Source organism: Impatiens glandulifera, chromosome 5, assembly GCF_907164915.1.
Source record: "Impatiens glandulifera chromosome 5, dImpGla2.1, whole genome shotgun sequence".
NCBI classification, from domain to species: domain Eukaryota; kingdom Viridiplantae; phylum Streptophyta; class Magnoliopsida; order Ericales; family Balsaminaceae; genus Impatiens; species Impatiens glandulifera.
The window spans coordinates 40889460-40904463 of NC_061866.1; the positions used below are offsets into that span (position 1 = coordinate 40889460).

At 30.3% G+C, this 15004-nt stretch overlaps 1 protein-coding gene across 1 annotated transcript; it reads left to right on the forward strand.

The window, feature by feature from the left end:
* Positions 1 to 4434: 4434 nt before the first annotated feature.
* On the forward strand, positions 4435 to 6190 carry LOC124939353 (low affinity inorganic phosphate transporter 1-like). Its single transcript, XM_047479833.1, has 2 exons — positions 4435 to 5217; positions 5345 to 6190. Exons 1-2 carry the CDS (start codon positions 4435 to 4437, stop codon positions 6188 to 6190), a joined length of 1629 nt encoding a protein of 542 aa, XP_047335789.1.
* The last annotated feature ends 8814 nt before the right edge of the window (positions 6191 to 15004 follow it).

Here is a 15004-nt window from a genome sequence, read left to right on the forward strand (position 1 = left end):
CCAGGCGCGTGTTCCATGACCAAAATGGACACAACAATGAGAGCTTGACATGTATTAGGGAAAATTCTATGTGAAAGTGTGTAATCGTTTACACAAATGACAGAATAGTTCAAGGACATCGAGTCTATTAATTGGCTAGTAAAGTTATATACTTTCGTAAGGAAAGGTTCAAAGGGTTACACCTACTTATCCTATGTACAATTCAACTGTTAAACCTTTCACCGGGTTAATCTTTCAATTTCCATTAATGTGGGGGATTGTTGGAATTTTTAAACTAATTTTATAAATTCCATTAATGAATGGGTAATAAAATTAAATTAAATTCACATGAAATTCAAACGTGAATTAAAGGGTGAAATTTGATCCAAATGTTTGAATTAATTAATTTAAATTAATTAATTAAAATGCTTTGATGATCAATTAACAAAATGTTGTTAATTTGTAGCGTGACTTACATGAGTTTGTTATTATTATTAATTGTTATGATAATTTAATATTATTATTAACAGATTAAAAAATCATGTAACGTGAGTATTACAAAATAAATGTCTTCTTTAATTTTGGCAAACATATACCCTTCATTAAGAAGAAATATTAAGGCAAATGAAGAGACAAGCAATGCCAACCGTTGGATCAATTGATGATTTAATTAACTGTTTATTATTTTAACAATCTAAATAGCCATTCTATCCCACACCATTCAATGGACAAAAAATACACATCACTTCATCCTTAATTTCTCTCACTCTAGAATTCCAAAAGCCCTCTTCTTATTTTGTGAGTGTTCTTCGAGTTCTTCGCTCGATATTTTCCGTTGAAACCCGGTGATAGTTCAGGTACGCTGATCAAGTTCAACGAGTAGTGATTTCAGTGTAGAATCACTACTGGATTCGTTGTACCATGGGAGACAGCCATCTACGATAAGCTCCAGCACAAACAGGAGACGATGAAACTATTTTAAGGGAAATGTGTCTAACACATGCCTCGAATCAACATTTTATCTGGTGATTTCGTTCTTTGTAATATTGTATTTATTTAATTTATTTGTAACATCATTTTATATATATTATATGTTATTTCAAGACAATATTTCTAACAGAAGATTCAGGTTGAGTTTCAGAAGAAGATTCGGGATGAGTTTCAGCAAAAGATTCAGGGTGAGTTTGAGAAGAAGATTCAGGTATAACATCACTTTTATATTCTTCCATGCTTATATCTTCAAGTTCATCATGTAAAAAGGGATGGAACATTTACTAATTTAACTTTAGAACAATTTAATGAATTTTCATTAGTCATGAATGGAAATATATCCTCATAAAAAATCACATCCCTAGAAACAAATATAATTCCAGTTTTTAATTCATACACATTGTATCCTTTTTGATTCATAGGATATCCAATGAATACACATTTATTTCCTCTATGTGCAAACTTTGATTTTTGTGGAATTATATTTGTAGCATAACATGAACATCCAAAAATTATTAAGGAATTATAATCTGGATTAGTTTTATTAAGCATAAAAAATGGAGTTTTCCAATCAAGCATTTTCATAGGCATTCAGTTAATCAAATATGTAGCAGTAAGTAATGAATATGACCAAAATTTATAAGGCATGTGTGAATCAAACATAATTGACCTAACTACTTGAACTAGATGTCTATGTTTTCTTTCCACAACCTCATTTTATTGTGGAGTATATGTACAAGTTTTTTGATGAATTATTCCTAGAAATTTACACAAATAAGAACATCTATTATTTATGAATTCAATTCCATTATTTGTTCTAATTATCTGAATTGCAGTCTCATACTGATTTTTGACAAAAACAAAAAAAAAACTTGAAGTTTTTCATAAACAAAAGTTTTATCAGGAATCAAGTAAATCCATGTACATCTAGAGAAATCATCAACAATAGTTAGCATATATGAAAATTTTAAAACAGATTCTTCTCTATAAGGATCCCATAAATGAAAAAAATCATAAACATTATTGGTAGTTCTATCATCAGAAATGAAGTATAGATTCCCTATCCTCTTTCCAATGTCAACAATTGATGAAAGCTTATGGTCCTGCAAAAAACACATTATTTTTGTAAAAATGCAATTTGCTTTGTTATCATCAATAAGTCTAGCAGTTGAAATTAGATTAAATTTGAAATATGAAGCATAAAGAACCTCATTAAGTATCAATCTATCAAAAATTATAATTAATCCTATTTCAATTATGGATTTGCATGATCCATCTCCAAGGTACATTAGTTTAGGGATTTCTAACTTCTTAATGTCTTTCATTAATTTTTTATTATTGCATACATGACATGAAGTTCTTGAGTCTAATAACCAGTCATTTTTACTTTTTTCAGAATTGTTACTACTCATGTTAAATTCAAAAAATGTGAAAGAACAAGAGATTAGTTTAGAACACTTACAATACTAAACCTCACCTATTCTAAATAAGTATCTCAACTAAAGCTAATTATAGGTACAAATTATACCTAAACCTTTATAATTAATACACTTAATTTAAATATGGTTATAACTAATAAATGGTTATAACAACTTAGCTTAACTATCTAACAACATCATAACTAAGTCTTTAACAAATTCATTGAATGATTTTTACATTTCTTCTACAAATCCTCCTTCCAAATGTTGCAGATCTGGTTAACCGAATCTGAAAAAAAAAGACAAAAACTCGACGGACGATTTCTAATAGAGAAATCACAAATGTATAACAACAAATTGCCACACACTTCAAGGTATTCAATTTTACATTAACATCATCACAAATACCACAAAGAAACTTCGACGCCACCTATCAAATATCATTTTTGCTACATTTTTTCTAGAAGATTTGTGCTAGGGATTGAAAGAAGTTATCAGAGTTATGAAGAATTAATTAATTATTTTATATAACATCCCACGATTTTAATGATCTTTTATTTATTTATTTTAATTTATATATATATATATATTAAAAAATTTAATTACATACATATACATATTATATCTATATATATTTATTAACTATTAAATATTTTATATAAATTTAAATTATTAAATTAAAAAATATTAAAAAAATATTTAATATCAACTATTTTAAAATGGTAATATTATATATATATTTACTCTATTAAATAACAAATCAAATTAATTTATTTAAAGTTTTTAAATTTAAAATATATATATATATATTATTAAATAAATATGAATATTTCCAATTTAATTATATATTTATTTATTTAATTAGATAATATATGAAATTATATAATTTTTTTAAAATTTAAAATATATTGTCATAAAATTTAAGTATTTTTACTTAATATTATTATTTAATAATTAATATATATATATATTAATAATTAATTATAAATAAATTCATATATATATATATAATTATTATTTATATTTTAAATTTAATAAACATCATTACAATTTATATAAACTATTATATTAATATATATTATAATATATATTATGATTAATGATAAATAATATGCTTTCCTATATTTTCTCTATTCTTTTTCTGTTTATTAATTTTTTTTATTAAATCTTAAATTTTAATTTCTCCTTTTTAATAGTATTTTTTTAATTTTTAATATATATATATATATATATATATTATCTCCTTTTATTACTCATATAAAAAAATAAAAATAACTTAAATATTAAAAATAAATTCTTATAACAACTTTTAATAAAATTATTAAATAATTTCTTTTTTCTAAAAATAATAAAATTTATTTAAACATTTTACTGTAATAATAAAATATAATATAATAAAATCTATACAAAAATTTTAATAATAAAATATACAAAATTAAAAATAATACGTATCATAATAAATCTTAAACCTTAAATCATGTACCTTAAACTTTAAATTAATTATATAAATATATATTCTTATAAAAAAACTTAGCCATATACCCTACACCTAAAACTAATTATATAAATATATATTCATATAAAAAATATAATAAATTAATAATATTATTATTTATAAATATTAATAATTAAAAATAATATATTTTTATATGATAAAAATAAAATAAGTTTTTTTATTAAGTCAAAGAAAAGAAAAAGGAAAAAATGAGAGAGAATAAAAAATAGAAAATTTCAAATAATTAAATATTTGTGGTTTGTGATTTGCTATAATATAATTTATATTCTTAATTAAATTTCAAATTTAATTATATATATTATTTAATTAAATAATATATAAATTTATATAATGTTTATAATAATATATATATATATATATGTGTAAATTTAAAATAAATAAATAAAAAAATCATTAAAATTCGGTAGGGTGTTATTAAAAAATCTATAATATAGACCTCCCTTTATAAATACCCATTGTCTCCCCCTTCTTCTTTTATCTCTCTTATCACAGATCTCATTCATCAACTTATCAGCACTTCAGAAATCAGCAATGGCGAAGAAAGAACAACAACTAGAAGTCCTGAATGCATTAGACATCGCGAAAACACAATGGTACCATTTTACTGCCATCATAGTCGCAGGCATGGGCTTCTTCACCGATTCCTACGACCTCTTCTGCATCTCGCTCGTCACCAAACTCATCGGCCGCATTTACTACCATCAACCCGGCGATGTTAAACCCGGAATCCTCCCTCCAAACGTCTCCGCCGCCGTTAACGGCGTCGCCTTATGCGGTAGCCTCGCCGGCCAGCTCTTCTTCGGTTGGCTCGGCGATAAACTCGGCCGCAAGAAAGTCTACGGACTAACACTAATGCTCATGGTCATCTGCTCAATCGCTTCCGGTCTTTCATTCGGGAGCAGTGCTAAAAGCGTGATGGCCACGTTATGTTTCTTCAGATTTTGGCTGGGGTTTGGAATTGGGGGAGATTATCCTCTGTCTGCTACTATTATGTCGGAATATGCAAGTAAGAAGACTCGTGGTACTTTTATCGCTGCTGTTTTCGCAATGCAGGGGTTTGGTATACTCGCTGGTGGAGCTGTTGGATGTATTGTGTCGGCCGCGTTTAACAAAGCTTTTCCTTCTCCGGCGTATGGTTTGAATCCGACGGGATCTGTTGTTCCTGAGGCTGATTATGTTTGGAGGATTATATTGATGTTTGGTGCTATTCCGGCTGCCATGACTTATTATTGGCGGATGAAGATGCCCGAAACTGCTAGATATACTGCTTTGGTTGCTAAGAACACAAAACAAGCAGCGGAAGACATGTCCAAGGTAACTTTTCTTAACCCAATAACGTAGCCAAAAGTTCACGGATTTGGGTTGAACTGGGACATGGCTACGGGTGTTATGCTAGTTCTCCTTAATTTAAAATTTGTTCTCTGTTATGTTATAATTATAGGTACTGCAAGTGGAATTACAAGAAGATCCGGAGAAAGTGGAAAGATTGACCAAATCAAGCGGAGGAAAAGAATTTGGATTGTTTTCGAAGAAATTCCTGAAGCGACATGGACTCCATCTGCTAGGAACAGCGACAACATGGTTCTTACTAGACATTGCTTACTACAGTCAAAACCTGTTTCAAAAAGATGTATTCAGCGCAATCGGATGGATACCCAATTCGATAACGATGAACGCAATCGACGAGGTCTTCCACATTTCACGTGCCCAAACGTTAATCGCTCTGTGTAGCACGGTCCCTGGATATTGGTTCACGGTGGGGTTAATCGACACGATGGGTCGTTTCGCAATTCAACTAATGGGGTTCTTCTTCATGACTGTTTTCATGTTCGGCCTCGCGATTCCTTATGACCATTGGATGATTAAGGAGAATCGAATTGGGTTTGTGGTAATGTATTCGTTGACTTTCTTTTTTGCCAACTTTGGGCCGAATGCGACGACTTTTATTGTTCCGGCGGAGATATTTCCGGCGAGGTTGAGGTCTACTTGTCATGGGATATCTGCGGCGGCCGGGAAAGCTGGGGCGATTGTTGGTGCGTTTGGGTTTTTGTATGCAGCTCAAAGCCCTGATCCGAAGAAGACGGATAAAGGGTATCCGGCTGGGATTGGGGTGCGGAATGCTTTGCTTATTTTGGGTGGGATTAATCTTTTAGGGTTCTTGTTTACGTTTTTGGTGCCCGAAGCTAAAGGGAAATCACTTGAAGAAATGTCTATGGAGAATCAACATGATGATCATGATTATGAACAACAACAAGCTGCATCTGAAAACTCTGTTACTCCGGTTTAGTTTAGTTTAGTTTGGACTTGTTTTTTTCATTTATTTATTAAGTTTTGTATAGAAGATCAAGATTATTTTTAACATTCCATTTTAATTTTTTTTAGGTTAATTAGGGATTGAGATTTTATAATTTGTTATGCATTCTATATTTTTTATAATAGAAATTTGCAATCAGTAAATAAATTTGTGTTTGTTGGGTAACTTTCAAACATATTAGTTTCTAGAGATGTTTATTTGAATTTGATAGAACATAATTTTCCACTCATTAATGATACAAATAATTCAAACTCTTATGAAAATATATATGAATAAGATGTTATTGGTAATGAATATTTAAAATGTTGTAAATAAAAAATCGAACTTGAAATCTATAGAATTAAGTCTTAAGTCTAATCATAGTCATAGTCTTCCCTAAGAATATGAGGATAAATTTAAATTTTGGAGATAAATTTAAATTTTGGAGCCTTAAAATAGTAAATAATTTATTAAAAAATAATAATAATATAAAATAAGATATAAATAGTAATATATTATAATACGAAAATAAAAAAAATAAAAAAAAAGATAAAAAAAAATTATATATATTGTATAATATATATTTAATATTAGAAGGAAAAAAATAATAAAAAATAATAATATAATATATTATTAATAATAGTATTAAATATTAAAAATAGGAACTATGCAACCTTATAGCTAGCTGCTCTTTTAATTAAAACTATTAAAGATGTGAGATGAGTTTATTAAATTTAATAATTTGTTAATAAATTATGCGAAATTATAATGACATTAATGAGTTCAATTTGAATAATGTGATGAAATTAAATATATCTATGTGAATATTTAGCTTATTTACTATTATAAAAAACTTATTTATAAGTATTAATTATTAAAAATCTATATAAACATATCACTTAATTATAGTTATTTAAGTTGTTAATTTATTATTTATACTTTTGCAACTCTCCTCTCTACTCTAATTTACTTTTTATTAAAATAAATGTATAATATATATATATATATATATATATTAATATAAATAAAATATTATGTTTTATTTAAAAAGACTGCAAACCCAATGAAAAGATAAGACAAGTACTACGAAGATATGTCTTCTAAACAAAATTTTGCAAAATGGGAAAATAAAACAGCAAACGCAAGAGGATGAATCGGTCTTTTAATGGGTTTCTTGAATCTGAAAAGTCGATTCCTTTCCTGATTCCCTCCTTATTTCAGTCTAATTTTTTTCACCAAAATTTCAATTTTCTAGAAAAAGCATAGCCATCCCAAAAGTTTTTTTTCTTTTTTTTAAATCACTTGAAGAAATGTCAATGGAGAATTAACATGATGATCATGAAGATCAAGAAGCTAAATCCATGCCTGCATCTGAAAACTCTGTTACTCCGGTTTAGTTTGGACCTGTTTTTTTCATTTGTTTATTAAGTTTTGTATAGAAGAAGATTATTAACATTCCATTTTTTATGTTTTAAGTTTATAAATAATAAAAAGTAGTCTTACAAAATAGTTTTACTCAGACGAAGGGTATGCAAACGGGTAAAATTAATCCGTTTTGTCTATCCGTATTAATTAAATTCAAACTAAATCAATCCATAATGCATATCATTTTACAAATTAATACGGTTATGAATTAAATATTGTTTTGTCAATCCAAACTAAAAAAACATTTATATATTTATAAATGTTAACTTGAAATTATTCAATAATTATTAATTAATTGGATTAATCAAATCTAATCTGAATCAAACTAAATCCGAATTTAATCAAAATCTATATATATATATATATATAATGATGCTTAATTTTGAAAGTGTCTGGATTGCCGGGTCGAGAGCTATGGTTAATTTGGATATATATGTGAGAGTAAATGAATACTTGGGTCGGATTGTGGGTTGACCCGCCCATAAAACTTAAAACGATTAAAAATAAAATTAAAAATGCTATAGGTATGGTTCGAATTCGCAACTTAACAAAAACAAGTACAATTCTTTAACCAACTAGGCTAATAACATTTTATATTTTAAATTCAACACCAAATTTGATGAACGCGGAACGTTGTAACAATATAAGTTCAACTTTTTAACTATTCTATATATATAATGATGCTTAATTTTGAAAGTGTCAGGATTGCCGAGTTGAGAGCTGTGGTTAATTTGGATATATATGTGAGAGTAAATGGATACTTGGGTCTGATTGTGGGTTGACCCGCCCATAAACTTAAAACGGTTAAAAATAAAATTAAAAATGGTATAGGTATGGTTCAAACTCGCAACCTAACAAAAACAAATACAACTTTTTAATCAACTAGACTAATAACATTTTATATTTTAAATTCAACACCAAATTTGATGAACGCGGAACGTTGTAATAATATAAGTTCAACTTTTTAACTAACTAATCTATATATATATATATATATATATATATATAATGATGCTTAATTTTGAAAGTGTTCAGATTGTCGGGTCGAGAGCTGTGGTTAATTTGGATATATATGTGAGAGTAAATGGATACTTGGGTCGGATTGTGGGTTGACCCGCCCATAAACTTAAAACGGTTAAAAATAAAATTAAAAATGTTATAGGTATGGTTCGAACTCGCAACCTAACAAAAATCTATATATATATATATATATATATATAATGATGCTTAATTTTGAAAGTGTCCGAATTGCCGGGTCGAGAGCTGTGTGGTTAATTTGGATATATATGTGAGAGTAAATGGATATTTGGGTCGGATTGTGGGTTGACCCGCCCATAAACTTAAAACGGTTAAAATTAAAATTAAAAATGCTATAGGTATGGTTCGAACTCGCAACCTAACAAAAACAAATACAACTCTTTAACCAACTAGGCTAATAACATTTTATATTTTAAATTCAACACCAAATTTGATAATCGCAGAACGTTGTAACAATATATTTTTATCCGTGTGCATCGCACAGGGATCATCCTAGTTGAAATAGTTAATCCAATTTTGTAATTTTGGGTTTAAAATGCATTTGTCGAAGGCTGTTGCAGGTTGTCGAAGGCGAATGCGCATTTGTCGCATTCGTCTGCGCAGATGCGCATTCGCCTGCGACAAATGTGCATTCGCCTTCGACAGATGCATTTTAAACCCAAAACGATTCAGTCAACCAATAAACTTAAACTTAAACCTAAACAATAAACACTAAACCATTCTTCCATTTCAGCATGCATGAAATATAAACGATAGAAAACGGGAAAACTCGGATAGAAAACGGGAAAAACATGGAAGATAAAACCCTAAACTCACCTTCAATGGATAGTCGTTCTGCTTCTCGTCGGGGGCTCGTCGGGGGTCGGGGGAGAGGAAGGGTTACGTGGGTTTGGATCGTCGTCGATGTTTCGGGGGCTTATCGTCGTCGGGGAGAGGGAGGGCTGGATCGGTCGTCTTCGGAGAAGGGGGAGAGTTGAAAAGAGGGAGAGGGAGGGAAAACGAGAGAAGGGAAAGAGAAAGTGATTTTTTTTTAATTTAAGGGTAAAAGAGACATTTTCCATAGAAAAAATGTTATATTTGAAAAAATTACTTAACTTATGCTAAGTTTAAAAATAACCCTCTTATGAGGGTTATTTCATCAAATTTCCCCATTCTTGTCCCCAAATGATTATAAACAATTAAAAAAAATTACATACAGTTTTTTTATCATTATTTTAGCATGCATTCAATATAAAATAATTTAAAACTATCATTATATATAAACATAAATAAATGAAAACTTACAAGCTTCGGTCACCACAATAATAGGCACAATAACAATAGTCGCTACTATCGTCCCAAAAATCTTAAGAAAACCCATATTATCAATAACAATAGTCGCTACAATCGTCCCAAACATCTTAAGAAAACCCATATTATACGTTCAAAACTCTTGAAATTTCCAAATATTCAAAAAAAAAAATAAGAATAGTGAGCATTTTATAAGTGTATACAAGTCATTATTTCAATTATTTAAATAGCATCACGTCATTATTTAAAATAATATATTTAATATTTGTTTAAATAATAATTACAATAATAAATAATAATATAACTCATTTTTATATAATTAAATTTAAATATTATATAATAATAATAAAATTATAATAAATTAATTAAAATAAATAATATAAAAACTTAAAAATAAAAAATAAATAATTGTAGGCAAGTTTAATATATGACAATATCTTTCATAATTTAAAAAAAGAATTTTGTTTAACTTAAAAGTCTTTAGCTTAATGCCTTACATTCCTCACGATTTATGAAAATGCCGGATAAGAAAATGAAATGGTAAATTATACTTGAGTTTTGTTTTAAAATAATTTATCAATTTGCTTTGAAATTCCTTCGGTTACCTTCTCTCAAATCTCGTAAACCTCATTTTACGAGTTGTCTCGCCTAAACGTGAGATAAGGACCAGAAATAAGATTATAATAAAGTAAACATAACGGTCTCAATTAAGAGTCTCCACCTAATTTTTTATTTAAAAATTATGAAAGAAAATAATTTTCATAAATTCATTTTAGGGTTCGAGTGATTGTGACATGTTGGAAAGGGCCTAGACGTTATGATCCACATGCTCGTTTAGTTAGACGGTCTATTACGAAATATTTGTACTTTTGAAACATAAAAATTATTAAATTTTTATATGAATTTTATACCTTTGTTGTTCCAATAAGGTTATAGCATATGTTAAAGGGATTATACTTATTCTATTTTTTAAAATATGTATAGATGTTCATAGCATTAAATAAGACTACAAATTGAAAGCATTAAACGAAACATTTATTACGAGAGAGTAAACATAAAGCACAAATCTGAATTTTTTCTCAAGCATGACAATTTTGTTTAAATTATGAGTATTGTATAGAATTTTGAAAAATATTTCAAACGAATCTTAAAAACAATGAAATTGTTTATTTTGATTAAGATTTTCAGATATTTTATAATATGTTTTAAGCAATTAAAATGACAAAAGAATAAAAAAAAAAAATGAGCCTTAAAAGTGGCCTGGAACTAGCTTGGGCATGGAGCCAGCTGGACGGCGATTGAGATGCAGATCCTTGCTTTCTGTGTCAGATATATGTAGGGGCTTGGGTGAGCTGAAAGCCACCCCGATAATAAATATATATTATTATTATTATTTTTACGGTTCAAATTTGACAATACCTGTTAATTTCTTAAAAAAAATCAATATAATTCACTATTTGTTTATTTAATTATTAAAAAAATGGTAAGACTTACATTTATCCACTCGTTTTATTCAGAATTTTCTCGTTTTTTTAAGTCCATCCCAATTTGTTTTCTAACCTACTGCAACCCTATTTCCTTGGTCCGTTGTGAAAGTATGTTGATATTTTATATTTTATAACTTATGTTTATAGTTAGGAATGCCTATTTATTGGGGAAATTTGACGAAATGGCCTTAAAGATGGCCTTAAATGACTTGGTGACCAGCACATAAAATAAAATGCGCTTGTGACCACTTTAATTTTTTTTGACGAAATTGTCCCCGTTGCGAGACGCAACCGCCGGTTGCGAGACGTTTGCAACCGGATGCATTGTAAAAAGTCCACAATGCTCTTGCTATTTAATATACTTTTTCCCTTTCTCCCGTTTTCTTTTCTTTTATTTCTTCCCTGATCTCTCTCTTCACGGTCTTCTCCTCCTCTCTAAAAACATAAATGACTGAAGACAGAACTCCGACGTCGGAATCCCAACGAAGGCAGGCAACCATGATGTCCGGTACTGGTATGCTTCCTTCTCCTTCTCTTGTTGTTTATTTCTTCTTTGAACGCATTGTTGGATTTAGGGTTTAGGGATTGATTGGTATATTGGTATAAATGTCTCTATTGCGGTGGATTGTAGTTGCGTCTCGCGAATGCAGTTGCGTCTCACGAATCTAGTTGCGTCTCACGAATGACGGTTGCGTCTCGTGACCAGATCATTTATAATGAGTAATTGCATTTCAATGGTACGGTTGCGTCTCGCGATTGATAGCATTATTGTTTTCAATTGCAGCTGAAGTATTTGTTATGTATAATGGAGAGTGGAAAATGACAATTGTGGTGCTAGGTCTTTCTGTGCAAAATTATGCAAAACTTTGGATATACCCCTGGTGTTATTGATGAAGATGACGATTTGGGCACCTATTTATCACGGTTGATTTCGGGTCGCACTTCGTCACCACTGTGTGTCTCTGTAGTAGAGAAGTCACCACTTACATACCCAAGTCAAGATAGTGTACTACCACTACTTACTCAAAAAACTATACATGGAGTTGTTCCTAAAATGTTTTAGCAGTTTGTGTTTAAAAGTGAAAATGAAGGAGGAGGAGTAGATGAACGAGCTCATTATGAACTAGTTAATTATGAATGGGTTAGTGACTTACAAGCTACTACTAGTGTCGCACCAGCAATTGCACGCACGCCTCACCGATCATCAATACCTATACATCTAGTGCAAGAGCATCAATGGGTACACCATCTAGTGCAAGAGCATCAATGCTACACCATCGACAAACCCGACACCGATAGACCCCTCATTTGTGATGGAATTAATTAATGAAATCGTATTAAAAGTCGGTGTGTTGTTTGATAATAAAAAATAACTTCAACTGAGGTTATATAAATATGCGATGACTAATCATTTTGAATTAAAAGTGGAGAAGTCAAAAAAACATCTTTGGTATGTGAAATGTTTGGATGAGAAATACAAGTGGATATTGAGTGCTGTTAAAGGTAAATTATCTGAGATGTTTGAGATTTGGAAATTCTACCAACAACACTCATGCTCAGTTTTGTCGAGGCTAGAGAAAAAAATGCAAACACCGGCATGGGTTATTGGGTAGTGCATGAAGAGTAAGTACATGGATCATCACCATGACCACTTTCCTAAGAAAATAATTGAAGACATGCATACAAGTTTTGTGATACATTTGCCTTATAATAAGGTTTGGAGGTCAAGGGAAAGGGTTTTAATGGTGGTGCGAGGAACGGTAGAGGACTCCTATGGAAAATTGTCATCATACATTTACATGGTTGAGAAGAATAACCCGGGTACCATAACAGACGAGCCATCAGGTATATGTTCATGTCCCTAGGCCTCTCAATTAGGGGTTTCAAAGCCTTTTGTCGTCCTGTATTGTGCGTTGATGTTATTTTCTTAAGCACAAGGTGGGAGGTCAACTATTAGTAGCTATAGTATTGGATGCGAATGAGAAACTATATCATGTTGTATTCGGCGTTGTTGTTTTAGAGAATAATAACTCCTGAACTTATTTCATGCAAAAACTAAGAGATGCAATTGGATTAGTTGATGATCTCATCTTCGTATCTGATAGACACCCAAGCATCGCCAATGCCCTGTGTGTTGTTTTTCCAGAAGCAGACCACGGTGCGTGCACATATCACATAAATATGAATATTATAGCCAAATTCAAAACTTATAGTTGTCACCAGGAGTTTGATTTGGTTTCTCGTGCGTACACAGTCCCCAACTTTAATCGGGTTTTTGACCAGATCAGGGTTAAGGATTAAAGGATTGCTGCCTATTTGGAAGAAATTGGGTTCCAAAGATGGAGTTGAACATTTTTCTCTGGTAAACGATACAATCAACTCACAAGCAATTATGCTGATAGCTTTAATAGTCAGAGTAGGGAAGCCATACAGTATTTCATTTCAACAATGACTGACTATTTAAGATTCACAATACAACATTGGTTTAATGATAGAAGAGAAAAAATGTCCAACCACTAAAAACGTTTATCTCCCACTTATGAAAAGTTATTATGTGAGGAATTCGAGAAGGCTAGATTCTATACCGTATCAACGCTTACCCGATTCAAGTTTTATGTGCATGACAATGAGTATCATTTTAAAGTCAATTTGAAAGACATGGACTGCACTTATAAGGTATTTGAAGTATCTGATCTTCCTTGTACACATGCACTGACTACTGTCCGTCACCGAAATTTGGTTTCTTATGACTTCTACTCAAGGTATTATTTAACTCACATGTTCAATCTATTTATCTAATTGTTTAATCGTTCTATTTTCCTTGCTCACATGTATTACACAACTGAATTTTTGTTGAATGCATATGCGAAGACATGTTATCCTATTGGTGATGAAAACAATTGGGATATTCCAGAAATTATCAAACAACGCGTGTGCCTAAAACCACATATTAAGGGTAAGAAATGGTGGCCACAAACTAAGCGTAGGTCATCTCAAGGTGAGGTCCGTAAGGTCCCGAGACGATGCAGCTCATGTGCTGGTCTAGGACATAATAGAGCAACATGCAAATTAGTAATGTCTGCACCATCTATTGCAAAAGAATCTCAGCAGCATGAGTCATCATCTCAGTAGTATGATCCATGATCTCAGTTGTACAAGCCTTTAGCTTGAACTTGAATTTGTGATATTAATTTTGAATCTGTTATGTTTATTCAATTGTACTTTATTAATATTTATTTTATAATGATGAGATTTTTTTGACTTGTGATATGCTGGTTTTATATACACAAAGTAGTATGGTGGAAATGGTCTCATAATAAGCTTCCTTCAGTGATGCACACTTACAAACACTATAAAGTTGGCTTCATTCCCCACACCCAAATCAAATATATAATTGACCTTAATGATATACGTCAACTTAGGGCTGGCTTTAGTCAGAGATTGAATATTGTTATATATTTACTTCACCTCCTTCAGGGGTAATAAATCCATTCGCAAGACGCAACCTACTTAACTATCATCATTCTTTTATTGTGCCTCTTGTTTCAAATGTATGGATCACTTTTGC